We start from the raw sequence: 20,344 nt of genomic DNA, 5'->3' as shown, positions 1-20,344 counted from the left end.
ATCAATGCACATTGATTAGGTAGTAGTGATGGTGATGTGATGCAAGTAGAAAAAATATAGGACAGAATTTGAATGTAATAAATCATATAGGTTTCCCTCAGTCGTTGATGAACAGCAGCCATTGTTGAGCAAGAACAATGTGTCTCCCTCTTGACTCTGGGGGAAATTCAGCTTGGCCAGCTAGCATTAACCAGCCATGGACCTGACCAGTGCTTTGAAAGATATCTCTGCTATAGTAGACACACCCTGGATGCTGATGTTGGTGTGGAATTCTTCATCTTGTTCATTGCCCTGTCAGCTACTACCTAACTTGCTTAACACCAGTAAGACTTCTTTAGAAACTTTTGAAATTATAGAAATTAGAGCTTTCTTGTATCTAGGACCTTCATAGTTCATTGTAGTATTAGTAAGTAATGAAAAAAAATTGTGCCTCTGGCCTTGTAAGTGTGCAGTTATGCTTAGACTTTAAACACTTTAATGGTTGTGTGTGTGTGAGTGTTAATGAGGTGATAGTACAAACAACCAAATAAAAAGTCATTGTGGTTCTAATTTCCTCTTTTATTTTGCAAGAAACAACACAGTGGATAATTAGATTTTAGATTGGATAAACTTATGGTACTAGAAATAGATCATTGGGACAGGTTTTGCAGAAGAATTGAGTCAATGTGGTTGCTTCTTTTCGTTTAGAGCATTCGCAACAAATTCATTCTTTTTAATGCAATAGACTGGTTAGCCGCAATTTCTTCCAACATTTTGCTGGGAAACACTGTAGCTATCATGAAATGTGATGCTCTTTTGACAGAATAATGTACTGAAACTAATTAAAAGCAAAATTCATTGGAATGCACAGTTTCAAAGAAACTAATCAAAGGGTTGAACAAATGAATTAAAGGCAACTTACGTTGCTAATTGGCAGATTTAAATCTGTATTAAAATTAACATTTTAATGCTTGCTGTAAAGCAAATAGAGATCCAAAGAGATGGTGCTTTAATTAAAAAAAATTCAGTTGCTGATTTCTACATTGTTAGGCTTGTTTAAAACAAGAGGGAATAAAAATAGATTAAAATGGAATCTTTCTAACCAAAGTCAAGTTTTGTAAATTTCTAACACTGTAGATATTTATGTCAGTTATTTATGCTTTTGTCCATAGAAATGGTTTTTGATGTTCTGGTTATAATTCCTTTGTCTCCAAATAAAGGTGTTGTGAGATTTGAGTCTGACCCTGACTCTGAAAACGAAACTTACCTTGAGCCGGAAGGGGAAAACGAAACTTATCAGGAGGGAATTGGGGAAATAGAAACCAGGAGTGACTCAGCAGAGCGGGAGAAATCAGAGATGCTGATTGGACAAACTTCAGAGGGAGGTTTGAATCCTCCAATCAGTGCTTGAGAGAGAAGAGCAGAGAAGTATGCGAAGCAAAAGGCAGCCCAATTGGCTGCAGAGAACAATGGCATGGAAAGGATTGCTTAAAAAGGCATGCATGCCAAGAGCAAGCTGCCGGAGACAACTGATCCTTTAAGCTCACAGCATCTGTAGAAGAATGCTTACTGGAGTCAGGAGCCTTGTCTGTAGCTGACACGGAATCAGAGCCAGCTCCTCCTGCCGCCACAGACCTGCTTCCTTCACATGCCACTCCAGTTGAGCCTAGTCTTGCTGTTCCAGTCTTGCTTCCAATTCCAAGCCTTGTCTCGCTGTTCCAGCCAAGTTCAGCCTTGCCTCCCAATTTGAGCCTTGTCTCGTCGTTCCAGCCAAGTCCAGTCTTGCTCCCAGTTCCAAGCCTTGCCTTGCCATTCCAGCCAAGTCCTGTGTTGTCTCCAGTCCAAGCATTGCCTTGATGCTCCAGTCAAGCCTTGCCTAACCTCCATTGTCAAGCCTAGTCTAGCTTCCGTGCCCAGTCTGAGATTCATGCCTCAAGCCTCCTCTTTGCCACACACTGTAGCTACCCCAGGTCTTGCTGCCTCATTGAGAGGATTAGCTGAGTTCTGCCTTGGTGTTTTGCCACAATCTCCTGCTACCTCTGATTCTTCAGCCCTGTCTTGTTTTCCTCCACTACCTGAGTGGACTTGATTGAACTGCACTGCCTAACCTATTCTAAGGACTTTCACTGTTGTAAATAGTTATTTGCAAATAAAGAATTTAATAGTAAATCTGCCTGGCCATCTCATAGTCTGAACAGGACAGGTGTCTACAAGTAAACCCAAGGGTTCCAATGGCTAAAGGAAAACTAAGCAAGTGTTACCCATGCTGATCTTCTTATATGGTACTGCCTGGTGTAATGTTAATTCCCATACTGAGAGCCAGTATGATGCAGTGGTTAAGACTAGGATGGAGGAGACCCAGATTCAAGTCCACCTCACCCATGGAAACCTACTGAGTAACTTTAGTAAATTGAGTTTCCCAGCTCAATTTATCTCATAGGGTTGCTATTGTGGTAAAAAAAATAGGAGAAGGAAGTACTATATACCCCACCTTTAGATCCTGAAGGAAAGGCAAGATATAAATCAAATAAATAAATAAATAGTAAATTAGTTTTAAAAATGTAAAGCATTTGTTCTTTATGGGCACATATGAATGGATGAAAAGTATTATCAGTCCTCAGAGTGTATGAAAAATGTATATATGATTGTCTTGATTGGTATGGAAAGAGATCAAGCAATGAGATCTAACCCTGTCTTTATTATTTGCATAACTGAATTTATCACCTATTATCTGAAAATACTGGTTCAATAACTCAGGACATTCTGAACAACACAGAAGAATTGCAATATGAATGTAGCTGTTGCTTTATTCAACATATGCTAAGAAAAAAAATACTTTTTTTTTTAAGGGAAACTAATGTTTGTTTGGACCCAAATCAGAGTGCTCTCCAAGGCTTTGGAAGCTGCATTTCTATTTTATTTTAAATCACAGAGTTTGTCTGTAAGAAGCACAGAACTGCAGGAGGCCAGCTTTGGCAAAGGGAATTGTAATCACTAATCACTTTACCTACAGTATCTGGGAAAAATTAACAGCACCTCTGCTCCAGTTGCACGCTCAGGTTGAAAGCATCTTCATTCAACATAGTTGCTGAAATTTGTGGTATTAAGAAGAGTGGCCATCAACCTGGCCCACTGTGGTTAGAGTAATTGCTACTTTTTGCTTCTATAGATGTTGATGAATGTCAGTCTGGCACACACCGCTGTGGGGAAGGACAGATTTGTCACAATCTACCTGGAGCATACCGCTGTGATTGCAAGATGGGATATCAGCATGATTCATTCAGCAGAACTTGCATTGGTATGTATAACACAGGAGAAAATGGTATTGCTGATTGATGGAATATGGTCAGCTTTTATGTGCTGTTGATCTCAGGCTAAGTATTAATTCCACTGTGCTAAAGCTCAAGGAAGATAGTACAATTGCTTCTGAAATACCCTTCATTCACACTGACCAATTTGTCTGTTCAAAAGAATATGCTCCAATTTTATTTCAAGTATAGGCTTGGGATGAACCTAAGCCAGTACTTTTGGATGGGCTAAAAACTCTCCAGCTGTCTATTTTAATAAGTATCTTCACACTTGCCAAGAAAATAGGCCCTGAATGATATGGATGCTAGGTAATAATCTACCACCTATTCAATTTCTGAGTGGATGCTGCTATAACCTAGTAGTGTGGGCATGTGTTGTAGCCTCTCCTTATGACAAATGTCATGCCACATAATTTAACTAGATAAAAATGAATGGCAGGTATTTGTGAAAATTTGTGCATGCTTGAGGGGGAAAAAATCAACCAGATTCTCAAGTTGTGATTTTGATAATGCTCAGGGAAAAAAATAAAAATATACTGTATAAGTTTGCAAGCTTGGATTGCCTAGAATTAGCAAGAATGCCGTGAACATCTCTTCCCTTCCTCAGCTTTCTTCCACAAGGCAAGATAGGGGTCAAAATGACTTTTGAACGAGATGCACAGATATGCTTGAAGAGTTTGAACTTTGCAAATTCCTATATGTGATGGATGTTATAGATTATACCTTGCTACAAGAACTTCTGGATGTTATAAATAAATTAATAAAACTGGCAATCTCAGACACCACCAGCCAGTTTGTCATCTGTTGAGACTCCAAATTCAGAAAATTAGAGAAAGGGAGAAAGGGGAGGGCAGAACACTCCTACTTTACAGAATTGCTTGTACACCTCCAGACCACTACAGTAATTCTCCCCCTTCCTGGGTTGTTTCTGCTCCAGATTGGATATGCTCTGGATTCTAAGTGATTTCAGCTGAAGCAGAATATCCAAGAGAACTGATTTACTCACGTTCATCCCGATTGGGAAAGTGTATATGAATGGAATCTTGAGAATTCTGATTTGGAGCAGACAGAATCCAAGGTTGTGAGGCTTCGAGACTGGAAGAAATAAACTCAGGGAGGGGAGAGAGTCCTGAAGCCTTCATATCTGCAGCAAGTTGAGCTGAAGAACCTCTTCTTATAGTAGCACAAGATGATTGACGTTGCTGGGGCATAAGACAGGGCTGTGATAGGACAGAAAATGCAAGAGATTGACAGTTGAGAAAAGAGGGTGTGACCCTATCTTAAACGAATAAATCATCCTATTTACAAAAAATTAAAATTCATGAATTGCCAACCTAAAATGGCAATATCATCTTCTCTAACTGTAGAGAGAAAAGAATATGACCTTGACAGAGACATGCAAGCTCCATTGCCAAGGCGACAAAAACTTATTTTAAGTCTACAACAGCCAGATAACATTCAGAAGCGACTCAGATGCTTCCCTAATCCAAGTAGGAAGAGGAGGCAATCAGACTTGCCTGACTCTGTTGTTACAGCCAATGTCAATAAAGTAGTTTTAGTTTCCCTGTGGAATTCACTTCCTGATCTGATTTTACCTAGTGGGGCTGACAATAATGTACATCCATTAATGCAACTTCACTTTCTGGAGGTTTCCAAAATTGTTCTGTGGCTATAAGTGGTTTGGCAAATCAAGAACATAGAATAGAAATATGGAAAACTCTGCAAATGAAATGGCTGTTTATTTGATAAGGCTGTAACTGCGTTTTTCTGTATTTCATTATTTCTCCATACTGGTAAGAGAATAAAATAAGGAAATATAACATCCAAAATGGAAGCAATTACGCAAATCTTCCTCTAATACTTTTGCCCTTTCCTGCCTTACCATTTCTCAGACCTATTTTATGTTCGCGTTTATCGGTTTTGTTTTTGTTTTGCGATAGACGTAAATGAATGCTGGAATTATCCAGGCCGACTCTGCCAGCATTCATGTGAAAACACTGCTGGATCCTATCACTGCTCATGTTCTTCTGGATTTCACTTGGCTTATGATGGGAAACATTGTGAAGGTATTTGTAGGCAAAGCTATCTCAAAAATTCAGTGGGGCTGGATTGCACAGTGAAAAGTTTTGAAATCCTTATGCTTCCTTTATTATTATTATTCTATCCTTTATTTGTCAAAATTAACATCCCAATTGTCAAAAGTTCTTTGTACAGTGCAATAGAAAAATGAAACCCTGCCTTAACTGCCATTGTGTTCTTTTTGATGTATTTGTGTTTCACTGGAAATGATTTAACTATAGGCTAATTTAAATTGCATTACTGGCTTATTGTTTTGAATAACATTACAATGGTAATAGCATGAATAAAAAATGTGTTGCATTATAACTGTTAAGTCAGAGGTGGAGAAAGAGTGGCCCAGGTCTGTGTGAGGACTGCTAACATCCCTTTTGGGTCCTCAAGCCCCCTAGGGTAAGGTGGGTAAGGCTAACCTTAAACAACAACAACAACTACTACTACTACTTTACTTCTTCTCCTTCTCCTTCTCCTTCTGTTTGGTAGGCTTTTAAGGAGCAAAATGGGTGCCTCATACAGGTAGTCCTCACTTAATGACCACAATTGGGGCCTGCAACTCCATCGCTAAGCAAAACATCACGTGACCACGCCAGACTTATGATGTCACTCCCGCCACAGTTGTTAAGTGAATCATCTGTGGTCATTAACTGAGACATCATGTGACTGCAAATTTTGATTTTATTGCTGGCTTCTCCATTGACTCTGCTTGTTGGAAGCCGATTGTGAAGTGCATAAATGGCAATCACATGGCCGCAGGACACTGCAATGGTTGTAAATGCCCACTGGTTGTGAAGCACCCAAATGTTGATCATGTGACCACAGGGACACTGTGACAGTTGTAAGTGCAAGGACTGGTCATAAAGTTACTTTTTCAGCACTGTCGTAACTTTGAATAGCCGCTAAAAAGGGCACATGTTAAGTGAGGGCTACCTGTACCTTACAAATGCTTAAAGCACCTATTTCAGTCTTAAATGTTCCTGAAATCCTTCCCTGAAAGGGCCCTGGCTCCATCCCTTTCTGGAATGTGCGATGCAACTATCCACAGACCTCACAGCAACAGGAAGGAGGCACCCCAGATCTAAGTTATAGTTATAATCATCTATGATTTTAAAATGCTAATTAATTTTTGAAGGCCAAACTTAATTTAGTAATTTTATCATATATATTTCCTGCATGGACAAACTACAGACATACTGTATCCTCAGGCTTCAAGATGCTCCATGTTTTCTAACAAGGCAATCCATTTAGTTAAGAGGCTTTTCTACTTTGCCTTCAATGACAGATATGTGGCAGCAACTGATTTTAATGTCCCTTTGATGCTCATTTTTCAACACAGATGTCAATGAATGTGACAATAATCCATGCAGTCAAGAGTGTGCTAATATTTATGGTTCCTATCAGTGTTACTGCAGGCAAGGCTACCAATTAGCAGCAGACGGCCATTCTTGTAAAGGTACATCTGATTTGTTCCATTGCAGCAATAGTGTACATTTCTCTGGGAGAATAAAGCCGTTGGCCTCACATGTTTGCTAATGTACCGATTCCAGATATTGATGAATGTGCCCAAAGTGCAGGCATTCTATGCACATTCCGCTGTCTCAATGTGCCTGGGAGTTATCAGTGTGCTTGCCCTGATCAAGGATATACCACGGCAGCCAGTGGAAGGACTTGTCGAGGTAAGAATGAGATTACAGAAAGGACAGAGAGAAAGTCGTTCCATTCCCACTTTGTTGTGAATTGACCCCAATTGACTCACAAATTTAAATTGTGAATTTAAATTTACTGTACCTGTACGTGAGCAAAATCTTCAGTTTTTAAATTTTGCAATGTGGTAAAAGATAACAAACTAAACATAAAGTAGGGAAGTGTATGCAAACAAACCTTGCACACTCAAATAAAGTACTGGGGAAAATCACTTATAAAAAACCCATATATTAGGTGAAAAACCATACCAAAATATGATTTTAGGGAATCTTCTATAGCAGCACAAAAGTGCACATATTACAAATTGTGCACAAAAAATGCGTACAGAAGTTCATTTAAAAATATACACATAAAATTGTTTAGCAGTGGAAAGGAAAGAGTTTAAGACTGGGAAAATGAGAAACTTATGAAATCAAACCTTGTATTTTCTTTAGAAAGATAGCATTGCAACAGGCAATTGTTTCACAGTATTTGTTATTATTAAAATTACAATAAAAGCAGCTACAATCACTCAGTGGCTATCCTTAAAAAACAAGGAATGCAGGTAGAGATGCAATTTGAGATGGATTTTTTTTCACCTGTGACTTATTAGGGGGCGAACATGATTCTCCCTAGCAGGGTAGAGGGTTGTGGCAACTCAAAAGAATTGGGGGGAGGAGGACTTTGAGTGATCCTTTTCAGCATTGCCTTTTTTTTTTGCTTTACTGGAAGAACTGTAGTGTAGTTGGTCAAATCAAGACCAGATTAGCCAAATGTTGAAATAAATTTTTGTAGGTTCATTATTCATTTAATGTAGTATTAATGCATACAGGAGTCAACTGACATCAATTCCCAACACAGACCAGTTTTCATATAGTCTAAAGTCAGTCCTACATACTGCTCCATAAAGGAGATCACTGCTAGATGTCTCTGATACTTCTTCAAATAATGTCCTCTCATGTGAGGAACAGTTATAAGTCTAGGCAATAGGCAGATTGGGCTTTTTGCCTCAGCCTATAACGCTGAGAGAACCTTAGCACCGCTGTCTATGGTATTCCTTTTATGGCCCTGGCAGACTGCCCTGGTGCCTCCCCAGCTAACATGCTCCTCCACTACTAGCTATGATGTTGGCACCTCGCTGGTGATACTTTTGCAGACATCAGCCTTGCAATCCCTCTGTGCTTTCTCAAAAGAGGGAAGGTGAGGGACATCTCCCATTCACCCTTCTGCTTCTTCTGTGGTGGCAGTGGCACTGTAAGGCTTTGAGACATTGATGACCACTGGGCAGTTACAATGCCACAGCCATCGAGCAAGCATTTGAACAAGCAACTGTCTGAGGGGGAAGAAGGTGGCTACAGCTTGCATACAAGCCAGCAGTATTGCTGGATACTTTAGGCAAAATGTCTGCCCTGATGTGGGGCTATGACATGTGAGCTCTAGCAGTTGATTTGGTGTTCCAAATGTGTTGCTGGGAAGTACAATTTCATGTGCACCAGCCAGTGTGTCAGGCTTTGAATTCAAACCTACTGAAGGGTACCATGTTGGGGAAGTTAGCATAGATGTCCAAGTGATATGATTCATTTTTGCACTAGAAGCCATCCTTTCATATGCTCACACTTGGCTTCTTTGTAGCATCACCCAGCCATCCTTGAAGGGATATAAAGCCTGCCCATTACTGCTATTTTGGCACAAAAATGTGTATGACTCTTGAAGACACTGATCACTAGTGAGGAAATGACTCAAAAATTGAGGAGCAGCTTTTTTGTTTGGATTATTTAATGGAACCCAGTGACAATGACTGGGACGCGGTGGCGCTGCGGGTTAAACCGCTGAGCTGTCGATCGGAAGGTCGGCGGTTCGAAACCGCGCGGCGGGGTGAGCTCCCGTTGTTAATCCCAGCTCCTGCTCACCTAGCAGTTCGAAAACATGCAAATGTGAGTAGATCAATAGGTACCGCTTCGGCGGGAAGGTAACGGCGTTCCGAGTCGTCATGCTGGCCACATGACCCGGAAGTGTCTATGACAACGCCGGCTCCAAGGCTTTGAAACGGAGATGAGCACCGCCCCCTAGAGTCGGATTCGACTGGACTTTACGTCAAGGGAAACCTTTACCTTTACCCTAGTGACAATGAAAGCTTTTCAGTGCTAAAATTATTGGCTAAGTGATTTCATCTATCAGTCTTAATTGTGATGCAAATGGAAGTTGCCCTAGCTCCTAAACTTTGGATGTTTCTTTTGTCCCATTCTTTAATTATATTTTCTGTAAGTTTTATTTCCCTACTTTTGAAGACTGAATAGGAGCCAAACCTTTTGGATCCAAGATATAGGATAACATATGAATAGAGAATCTCCATCCCTAATGACTGTAAACTCAAAATTTCATGATTGATTCCTAGGTTCTAGGGAGACAGTGAGTACATAAATTTATGTATTAGGAATTTTAGCATATATTATATACAGCATTTAAACACTGTACACACTTGTGGCCCTTGGAAATCTTGAACTTGGGACAGGTTTGGGAAAATACGTCTTACCTAATATGAGTAGCAGAAAGTATTGTTTCTACCTGGGTTGTTCTATTTTGAGATTGAAGAAATCTTTGCTCTTTTTCCTTTCCACTTCCTTCAGGGCCATTTTATGGCTTAGTGAATTCATGCTGATCTGTTTGAAGCAGCCCACTATCGTATTAGATTATGGATTGTTGTTTTCAAAGCTGTGTGGTACAGCTTCAGAGAGCCAAGACAGAGTAGTAAATCTTTTTGCAATATCAAATACCATATGGGAACAATTTACCTTTTCACCTAGTTTTATGAGTCAATGAGGAGGGACTTAAATGACTTTAATTCATTTTTTACTTCCTATTTAATTTATTTTCTTATGCCTTTAAACAAGCCACACTCCATACAAGAGAATACTATGATGTTGATTTAGGAGACTGTCCCTTCTGTAGTAACTGGCAGATTCCACTGCAGTACTTTTTCCATGGATAGTCTGTTAGCATTTATTTTAGTGGCAAACCTCTGAATGCTGTCTAGACATTTGAGAATTTTCTGAATGGCTAAGGAGTTGAGCCAGGATTTCCTTCCCCTTCTCTTGCAGCCATCACAAATCAGCAAATGACTATTTTGTTATCTTACTCTTCAAGGCTGTTCTTGTAGGCTTTTCATTCTTAATATGCTATTTAGAAATAAATTCTTGTATCTTTCGAACTTCAGCAAAGCATCGTTACCTTGCCGTGGTGCTGGAGCTTGAGCACCTCAATGATGCCATGAGCTAAACCGTGAAGGAATATGCAGTGGAGGTGAAGAATAGATTTAAGGGACTGGACTTAGTAGATAGGGTCCCGGAAGAACTATGGACAGAAGTTCGCAACATTGTTCAGGAGGCAGCAACAAAATACATCCCAAAGAAAGAGAAAACCAAGAAGGCAAAGTGGCTGTCTGCTGAGACACTAGAAGTAGCCCAAGAAAGAAGGAAAGCAAAAGGCAACAGTGATAGGGGGAGACATGCCCAATTAAATGCAAAATTCCAGAGGTTAGCCAGAAGAGTAAGGAATTATTTTTAAACAAGCAATGCGCGGAAGTGGAAGAAGACAATAGAATAGGAAGGACAAGAGACCTCTTCCAGAAAATTAGAAACATTGGAGGTAAATTCCAGGCAAAAATGGGCATGATCAAAAACAAAGATGTCAAGGACCTACCAGAAGAAGAAGAGATCAAGAAAAGGTGGCAAGAATATACGGAAGACCTGTATAGGAAGGATAACAATATCGGGGATAGCTTTGATGGTGTGGTCAGTGAGCTAGAGCCAGACATCCTAAAGAGTGAGGTTGAATGGGCCTCAAGAAGCATTGCTAATAACAAGGCAGCAGGAGATGATGGCATCCTAGCTGAACTGTTCAAAATCTTACAAGATGATGCTGTCAAGGTAATGCATGCTATATGCCAGCAAATTTGGAAAACACAAGAATGGCAATCAGATTGGAAAAAATCAACTTATATCCCCGTACCAAAAAAGGGAAACACTAAAGAATGTTCAAACTATCGAACAGTGGCACTCATTTCACATGCCAGTAAGGTAATGCTCAAGATCCTGCAAGGTAGACTTCAGCAGTTCATGGAGTGAGAATTGCCAGATGCACAAGCTGGGTTTAGAAAAGGCAGAGGAACTAGGGACCAAATTGCCAATATCTGCTGGATAATGGAAAAAGCCTGGAAGTTTCAGAAAAACATCTATTTCTGTTTTATTGACTATTCTCAAGCCTTTGTGTGGACCATAACAAATTGTGGCAAGTTCTTAGCGGTATGGGGATACCAAGTCATCTTGTCTGCCTCCTGAACAATCTGTATAACGACCAAGTAGCAACAGTAAGAACAGACCATGGAACAACAGACTGGTTTAAGATTGGGAAAGGAGTATGGCAGGGCTGTATACTCTCACCCTACCTATTCAACTTGTATGCAGAACACATCATGCGACATGCTGGAATCCAAGGCTGGAGTTAAAATCGCTGGAAGAAACATTAACAATCTCAGATATGCAGATGATACCACTTTGATGGCTGAAAGCGAAGAGGAACTGAGGACCCTTGTGATGAAGGTGAAAGAAGAAAGTGCAAAAGCTGGTTTGCAGCTAAACCTTAAAAAAACCAAGATTATGGCAACCAGCTTGATTGATAACTGGCAAATAGAGGGAGAAAATGTAGAAGCAGTGAAAGACTTGGTATTTCTAGGGGTGAAGATTACTGCAGATGCTGACTGCAGCCAGGAAATCAGAAGACGCTTAATCCTTGAGAGAAGAGCAATGACAAATCTCGACAAAATAGTTAAGAGCAGAGACATCACACTGACAACAAAGGTCCGCATAGTTAAAGCAATGGTATTCGCAGTAGTAACATATGGCTGTGAGAGCTGGACCATAAGGAAGGCTGAGAGAAGGAAGATCGATGCTTTTGAACTGTGGTGCTGGAGGAAAATTCTGAGAGTGCCTTGGGCTGCAAGAAGAACAAACCAGTCCATACTCCAGGAAATCAAGCCAGACTGCTCACTTGAGGGAATGATATTAAAGGCAAAACTGAAATACTTTGGCCTCATAATGAGAAGACAGGACACCCTGGAGGAGATGCTGATGCTAGGGAGAGTGGAAGGCAAAAGGAAGAGGGTCCGACCAAGGGCAAGGTGGATGGATGATATTCTAGAGGTGACGGACTCGTCCCTGGGGGAGCTGGGGGTGTTGACGACTGACAAGCAACTCTGGCGTGGGCTGGTCCATGATGTCACGAAGAGTCGGAAGTGACTGAATGAATAAACAAGAACATCTTTTGAACACAGCGACACAACTGGAATCAATGAAATGCAGGTCTTATAACAAAACAGAACTCTGTGATCCTTCCATCCATGAAGAGAAGGATATGAGCAAAGAGGATTCTGCAGCCATTTTATTAACATGCCTCCAAAGCAGATGGAGATCCACAAACAGGAAAATCAAACTATACTTAAGTCCATCCCTAAAAGCAATCCTAGGCATCCCTGGAGCACTCATACAATTAAAGAGCCATGCAGACTGTCAGGGCAGAAATGGAAAGAGATTTGTCTGTCCCTGCCCCTGAGCATTTCCACACAAAGCTTTGATAACACCCCTGTGGTGGCACCATGCCCCATGTGGTCATACATTGTCATCTTCTTTTGAGAGTTGAGCTAGCTTTCTTCTAACCGTAATGCTGCACAGTTCAAACTACAATTTACAACTTATGACTTGCAGTGTTGGAGCTCTGTAGGAATTGGGGGAGTTTTACTTTTTGCCTTATCCTGCCTTACCCCACCTGCACTCAGAGATCTCCAGAAGCTTTCACAGGCAACCTTATTGCTATATCCAGTCTTATTCTGTCTAGTAACCTTTGCATTGGTTTCATAATTCCTGCTTTAAAAAACTGCTCAGTTTAACTGCTCTTGACAGCCCTGCAGTTTTCCCCTACTCAGAGATTCTGGAATTCAACCAGACAAATGCATAGTGGATGTTCTGAAATGTGTTTGTATGGGTGGGCATGGATGGGACGAGGCAACTGATCTTCTTTCTTTCTGTGTGGAGTGAGGGAAGGGGATGTTTACTACTTCCAGAACTATGGAAGTTTAGAGAGCTGAGCTGTTTCCCTCCCCCTCCCATCATTATTCAGTTGGTAAGTGGAGGGAGTGCTGATTCATCCAATATCTTCCTGTCTTTTCTCAGCTATCTGGGGTTGGCAGGAGAAAAGACCATCTCATAGATGACTACAAAATTCTTAGGTGGGTTTGGGAACTAGTCAGGTGTGAAAGTGCCTTTTTATTTTTTTTTCCCTTGGCTATATCTTTAAATATTTCACTTTGATTGTATTCAGTGGAAAGGGATCAATTTACACCAATTCAAAATTAGGGGGGGGGGGGGAGAATGGCTTTTGGTTCAGTCCAAAATAGGAGTGCCCAACCCAACCCATACCTCTCCTTAGACTTTCCAAGATAAGAATTTCTATCTTCACCAACAGAGGGAAGAAGTTCTATTTCAAATTTCCCACTCCAGCCACATCTCTGAACTTGGAAGGGGATATCTAACTATTGTTATGATTCACGGCTATCCCAAAGGTCATAGGAGTACAACCTAGGTGTGTAGAAAAAGTACTGGCTTGGAGTGGTGAGATTTCTTTATTTATTTTGCTTCTTAACTGCAAAGTGCAAAGTATTACCAAATAATGATGTAAAGGCAACTCAGAAAAGATGCCTACACATTTGCTGCAAGAATCTTACAAAATGAATCCATAACCTACAAACTGATTAGCTAATTTAACCTAACCCTTTAGTATGTTGAGGTGAATGCATGCATTCTTTGCTCTTATCAATAGAGATGGGTCATTGTGATTGGTTTTCCCATATGTAACCCAGTGCCATGATATGATTCGCACACTTTTGGAAGAAGGGTGCTGCTAAATTGTTGCTATTGTTCTCCTTATCTTTTGTGTATGCTTCATCCTCAGATATCGATGAATGTGCAATAGGAACCCACAACTGTTCATCAGCAGAATCCTGCTATAATATTCAAGGCAGCTTCCGATGCCTTTTAACTGAGTGTCCGCCAAACTACAGAAAAGTGTCCGACATGTAAGTCTAATAATTGCCTCTCAAACTCACCTACACAGCAGCTAATTACAGTACATTAAATAATACTCAGCGCTCTTAATAATTACTCTGCTGAACATAGCGTGTTTGTTGCACTTCTATTCTTTGGGCTCTTTTCAAAGGTCCAATCCACTAATACCAACACTTGTTTAATTTTTAAAAACAAGTCTGGTACAAATTACTCCAGGGAAGCATTTGGAGAACCATGTGCCACTTATGAACGATTCTACAATTCAGAGTAAATGTGACCATAATCTGAAATGGGCAGCTGTAGCTCCTATGGAAAAGAGTCATGGTAGACTTTCCAAAGTCAGGCATACATTCACTGACAGGTACACATGTACACATTCTGTGCACACCATCCTCCCTTACACTTACTCTATTTTCTTTTGTGAATGTATCCCACACACACTCACCCATATTCTCACTTCTCCCGACTAAACCCCAGCAATAAAAATGTGACAAATACTACCATGAAGTTTGCAGTCAGTCTATTACATTGTTTGGATATCACATATTGGTTAAGGAACTGGATATGTTTAGTTATTCTGACGAACAGGCCACAGCCCTTCTGGCCACATTTTTTATATAGTCTAATAATTTTTTAATAGTCTAACCTCAAGATAATTGGCAAATTTTTTAAATAGGTGCCACAAGAGTTATGACATTAAAAGCCATGCAGGTGCTCTATGGGACAATTTTGAAGCTAATTTTATCCCTAGATGACTAAGAATGAATGAGGATCCAGGCATGTTCCCATTAAATGAGAATTTTAGAAACAAATGGCATGCTATGCACAATAAATGATCTATGGACCTTATGTTACTTCTAAAGTTAATGAGAGAGAACATCATCCTACAGCAAATGAGAAGCTGGAGGGGGACATTAGGGAGACACTGGGTGATCAATGTTTTAATCAGAAAGTTATCAAATAAAATAGGGGAATATCTTTGAAATATGATGAGTTAAAGGGATAGGAAGAGGATAAAGGGTACATTTGGAGGAGAAGGCAGAATTTAGGACCAAAAGGCAAAGAAATCAATGTCCTCCTTAACTGTATCAGGCACCAGTGATGGGAGTTGGCTGAGCAAGAGAGAAAGGTCCAGCTTCAAAAGAGAGCAGAGAACTTTCATAGAAGTAGGGACTGCAAGCCTATCGATTTTTATTGGAGAAAATATTTTTTGGATGCAACCATGTATTGAGAGTATTAAAAAAGAAATCCATCATCCAGAATTATGCACAAGGAAATCATTGCATAATTACACAGTAGTCAGAATTACCAGCCACAGTTTATCTGATAGATCTATACCTTTGAAAAGAGGGCTATCATTTGTCCCCACCCTTAAAAATGATTCATTCAGAATTACAGTGGAAATAAAACAGGCTTTTTGACTGATTTTTTTTAAAGGGGACAAAATTCCTCCTGCATCCACTAAGGGTGGCCACCCTTTGGAACATCCTTCCATCTGAGATTAGATTAGACTAGCCCCAACCCTGTTGGCCTTTTCTAAGGCCCTCAAAACTTGGTTTTGTGCCTGGGCCTGTGGCCCTGGGGGTGTGATCAAGCCCATCTCTTGGCTTTGCTGATGGTTGTTTTTGTGATGCTATGTTGCTATGTGTTCTTATTTTTATATTGTGTATTTTATCTATTTTACTGTATGCTGCCTAGAGTCACATAGATGAGATGGGTGGCTATATGAATTGAATAAACAAACAAACAAACATTTAGAATAAAATTGGGTATAATCTTTAAATGCTAACTCCTTGGTGAGGTCTGGAAGCTACTATTTGTTACATCTTAAGAACACTTTACCTTACTCGCGGTTACTGAGATTAAAAAGAAATTGCACAACCCTTTACTAGATAAGCACAGTTCTTGGAACATCTGTTATATGCTGGAGGGTATCCGAGCCTAGAAAAGTAGATGAATTCAGTGTATAAAAGGTTAAGGGTACAAAAAGAGAATTTACTTAGATTACAAACTAAAAACAACTGTTCAAAGACTATTAATACCTTTAGCTTATGAGAGCCATATAATTAGAAACCTAACTTTTAAACTGGATGTACAGTACTTTAAGAATGTACGCTGATTCCGTAGAAATGAAAAAACAGTGAAGATCTCTTAGGTTTGCAAAGGTGTGTGGTAATAAGATATATAAGGTGCAAAGATATGGTAGGCCCAAACCGTACTGATCAATACTCATGCAGTAAAAGCATTGTTTGCAAAAACTGTTATCAGTGCAGCACTTTAATCAGTTCTGAGAACAACAGGACTAGCTACCTAGGGCTTTAAAGGTGACAACCAGCAAGTTGAACTGCTTCTGGAGGCTAACTGCCAGTCAGTGCAGCTCTCAGAGTTGGTTCAGAAACACAGCATCTTCTCCACCTTACGAAAATCCATTTCCAGACCACCCTGTGCAAAGTAATTTTGTCAGCATTCCTTTATGTTCATTGCAGAGCTTCCAGGTTCATGACCTTTTGATACTTAGCTGTTTCCTTGACAGCTGCACTGATGTAGTGAGGGTTATAAAAGAAGAGCAAGCAGCTACTAATTGCACAGTCAGTGATGTTCAACCCTGCTACTGTATGTATCTGCTTAACGCGTGAGACAGATTTTCTGGACCTCTGTACCCTGCCCACAGGCTAGTCTGCAGAATCCCAGTTACTAAAGTGCTAAGTATTTCCTCTTTCTCTTCTCTCAGGCGATGTGAGCGTATCAGCTGCTTCAACTATCTGGATTGCCAAAGCACTCCACTCCGCATTACTTACTATCAGCTTAATTTCCAAACAAACATTGTTGTCCCAGCTCATATTTTCCGAATTGGCCCCTCGCCTGCTTATGCTGGAGACAACATAATCCTTACACTCACCAAAGGAAATGAAGAAAACTACTTCAGCACCAGAAAGCTTAATTCCTACACCGGGATAGTCTACCTTCAGAGACAAGTGAGGGAACCCAAAGACTTCTTGCTAGATGTTGAAATGAAGCTTTGGCGTCAAGGAACTTACACAACTTTTCTGGCCAAAATTTATATCTTCATCACATCTCATGCATACTAAGGTGGATGAATTACTGTTGAAGCTCATTGGTGCTATTTTTTAAAATCTTTCCTGCCAAAGCTTGTGGTAATAGGGAAAAAAACTGATAGGAAAATATAGCCTCTCATATTATTTTTCTAGCTCCTAAAATATCTTTGTTTTTGTAAAATTAACTTAAAATGTATTCACCTGTTTCTCTTATAACTCCGAATGTTTAACTGAGCAAAATTAGGATGTTGAGCTTTGATGCAAATACGCACAGTAGCTATGCTGTCTTTTAAAAGTTCTGTTGGTATTGCACCAGTGACAACCTCAGAATTAGTTACCAGTGATGGGGGCGTGATCTACCCAAACTTAAACAATCCAGAAAAGATGGAATTCAAAGGGAAAAAAAATATGTAGCCATTGAAATCAATTGTACTTGAAAGGTGCTTAAGTGCTGATCAGTTGAGTTCATGAGAGGGCAGAATGCCTATTCCCAGTCTTGAAAATAACTAAAAAAAGAAATTGCATGTCAGACAATGATCTTTGTTTCACTTACTGACAATTACCCAATGTAGTTTTGAAGGGAAAAAAAGCTTCCTTTCCTGAAGATGCCCATAATATGTGATGAGAACTTGTTGTGCCAATCAAATTCTGTTTTTATACCACCATCTTCCTCAAGCACATTAGCGAATCAGATGTTGACCTGCCTATGTGTTCCCCCTTGATTGACTTGCCTGCCCAATTACTAGAGCTGCTGCTTCCCCTGCAAAAAGTTGCAAATTACAGCTGTGGTAGGGAGGAACAAGCAACTGACTGGGCATAAGTCTGACCAAACTTAATATGAATATAGCACTCACAGTTGATTCACATGCAATAAACTCTTCATATAGTACTTATATAATCAGGCTTTACTTTCTCCACATCTTAAGAAATGTCACTGTGAGCCATTTCCATAGAGTTGCTTTTCCACCTCATAGAAGATTACTGGTGCTCTAATGCAATGGGATGCGAAGGCCGCCCCCAGCTCCTGAGACTTGCTGTATGCTGTGCTTCTCGTGTAAACTCTTGGGACTGGCTGTGCCAGGAGTCAGAGAAGTACATCCTCCTTTCTGGTATGTTCATGCCAGCAGTACAGAAGTGTTGCCGCACTTTGCCAGGCAATACAATTCTTGTATAACTCTCTCTCTGCTGCAGGAAATACAGTACATGAAGGGTGAACAACGTCTACTTCAAGTTGGAGGCTCCCAAGCAGGGTTCTCAGGCCAACGCTGAGAGTCCAGGGCCCAACGACTGTGCCTCATGACTGGGACACACTGCTTGTTGTTTGCTCACTGTGGCAGCTTGCTTCCTGGAAGAAGCCTCATGAAAGATGCATGCACTGGGTGCACCTAGTGAACCATCTTTCAAACCAAACAAGCCCTGACATTAAGTTCCTTGGGTGAACTGGGGTAGATTTAGAAGAATGGCTCATCTTAGCCCCTGTAGTTGGGTAACACTAAGGCTACAAACATCCAGATGACTGCACGAGAATGAGTGTTATGTCACCTTTGCTGGCATCTACTGTATTAGTCAGATTTTGGCATTCCGCTGGGCTCTTTTAAGGAATATTTTCCTCCCTTGTTACCTCCGGCCAAGGAATCATGGCTGCCAAGAAGGAAAAAGCAGCTATTTAACCATTTTCCTATGCCTCTTAGCAGTATGCTTACTGAAGATGAAGGCCTCCAAGGGCCATGGTGGGGCATGTTATATGCAACCATACCAGCCTGTGTAACTTGTCCTGCAAATAGCAATCCCTTCTTCTAGAAAACTTTTCTAGATAGAAAACCCATATCCTGTCTTGACTCAGCATACACGATGAACAGCTCTTAAGTGGTCCGCATTGTGATGGCAGACATTCAGAGACACAATGAGGCTGTAACTTAAATCCCATTAACTTGGAAATTAGTCCCATTAAGCACAAGGTGGAGTTATTTCTGAGTGACATTGAGGATACTCTGTCACTCACTATTACATTTTTCCTCCCCTTGAAACTTATGCACACTTAATTAAAACATTTAATTTAAAATTTAATTAGGACTTAACACCAAGTGGCAGTTGATCCACACTTAAAGTGAAGTATTCTCAGGTCAAAAGAAAACAATGGATGTGTTGTGCTTTCTTGCTATTTGGGGCATTTGCTTGGTTTTGTATTTAAATTCCATTCTGAAGGGACACTTTATTTTCAAGGAATGTTAGATACAGACAAGATGTATTATAATTTTTCAAGGAAATATCCAAGGTGAACAATGCCAAACCAAAGATACTAAAATGTTATTGAATACCAGATTGTATTGCATGGCTATCAAATTAAGATAAAACTTGAAATAAAGTGATAGATGTATTTTCTACTTTTCTAGCTTGAATTACCCAGCAAAAATGGAAGACTATTTGGCAGTGTGGATAGACTATATCACATACAAATAGCCCAATGCAAAATGTACATTTCTTATATTGCTCTTACCTTATAGAAAAACTGAATGAGGTTCACATTTACAGGCCATATGTACTGATAGATACCCTAATCAAAAGATTTGTAGAAATTTACAAATGAACAGTAATTGTTAAAAATAAATATTTGGATTTTTTAAAATAAACTAGTTTCTAGGGCTTAACTTTTATTTGACTATTCATTAACATGGCTATATACTGTTTGCTAAAAGCATAGCTACAACCCACATCCTTGTGCATTTGCATCCTTGTGCATCTTCCTATTTTTGGTATGATAGAAATATTTTGAATAATTTGATATGTTTGAAATATTTTCCTAATTGTGAAGTCAATGCCTCCCTCCAGCTGAGCTTAGCTCTTGGTAACTTTGGTGACACCCATGGAGCTTTCTTGGCAAGGTAGAATCACAGCCACCTCTGAAATATTATTTTTTTTTTACTTCCAAGTCTAGTTCACATATTTCCTGGTGGTCTCCTGTTCAAATATTAAACAGGTCTCTGGTTAGTGTTTTCCAACACTAGATTCTAGGGTCTTCTATTCCCCCAAAGGAATTGTTTTGCAATGTATTGGAACATGTATGAAGGCCCACTTTTCAAATCATTACAGAAACCACAACATTTGTAAGGCTTTGGAAGCATCTCCTGGG

At 40.0% G+C, this 20,344-nt stretch overlaps 1 protein-coding gene across 1 annotated transcript in view; it reads left to right on the top strand.

Moving 5' to 3' along the window:
- The window catches only part of FBLN2 (fibulin 2), a 105,401-nt gene extending 85,563 nt beyond the window's left edge, over positions 1–19,838 (top strand). The window contains 6 exon segments of the mRNA XM_063292855.1: positions 3,149–3,277; positions 5,228–5,353; positions 6,697–6,813; positions 6,908–7,036; positions 14,046–14,169; positions 16,890–19,838. Coding sequence (XP_063148925.1) covers positions 3,149–3,277; positions 5,228–5,353; positions 6,697–6,813; positions 6,908–7,036; positions 14,046–14,169; positions 16,890–17,247 — 983 coding nt within the window. The 3' untranslated portion in view covers positions 17,248–19,838.
- The last annotated feature ends 506 nt before the right edge of the window (positions 19,839–20,344 follow it).

This window comes from Candoia aspera, chromosome 2 (assembly GCF_035149785.1).
Source record: "Candoia aspera isolate rCanAsp1 chromosome 2, rCanAsp1.hap2, whole genome shotgun sequence".
Lineage (NCBI taxonomy): Eukaryota > Metazoa > Chordata > Lepidosauria > Squamata > Boidae > Candoia > Candoia aspera.
This window is presented reverse-complemented; position numbering and strand designations above follow the sequence as displayed.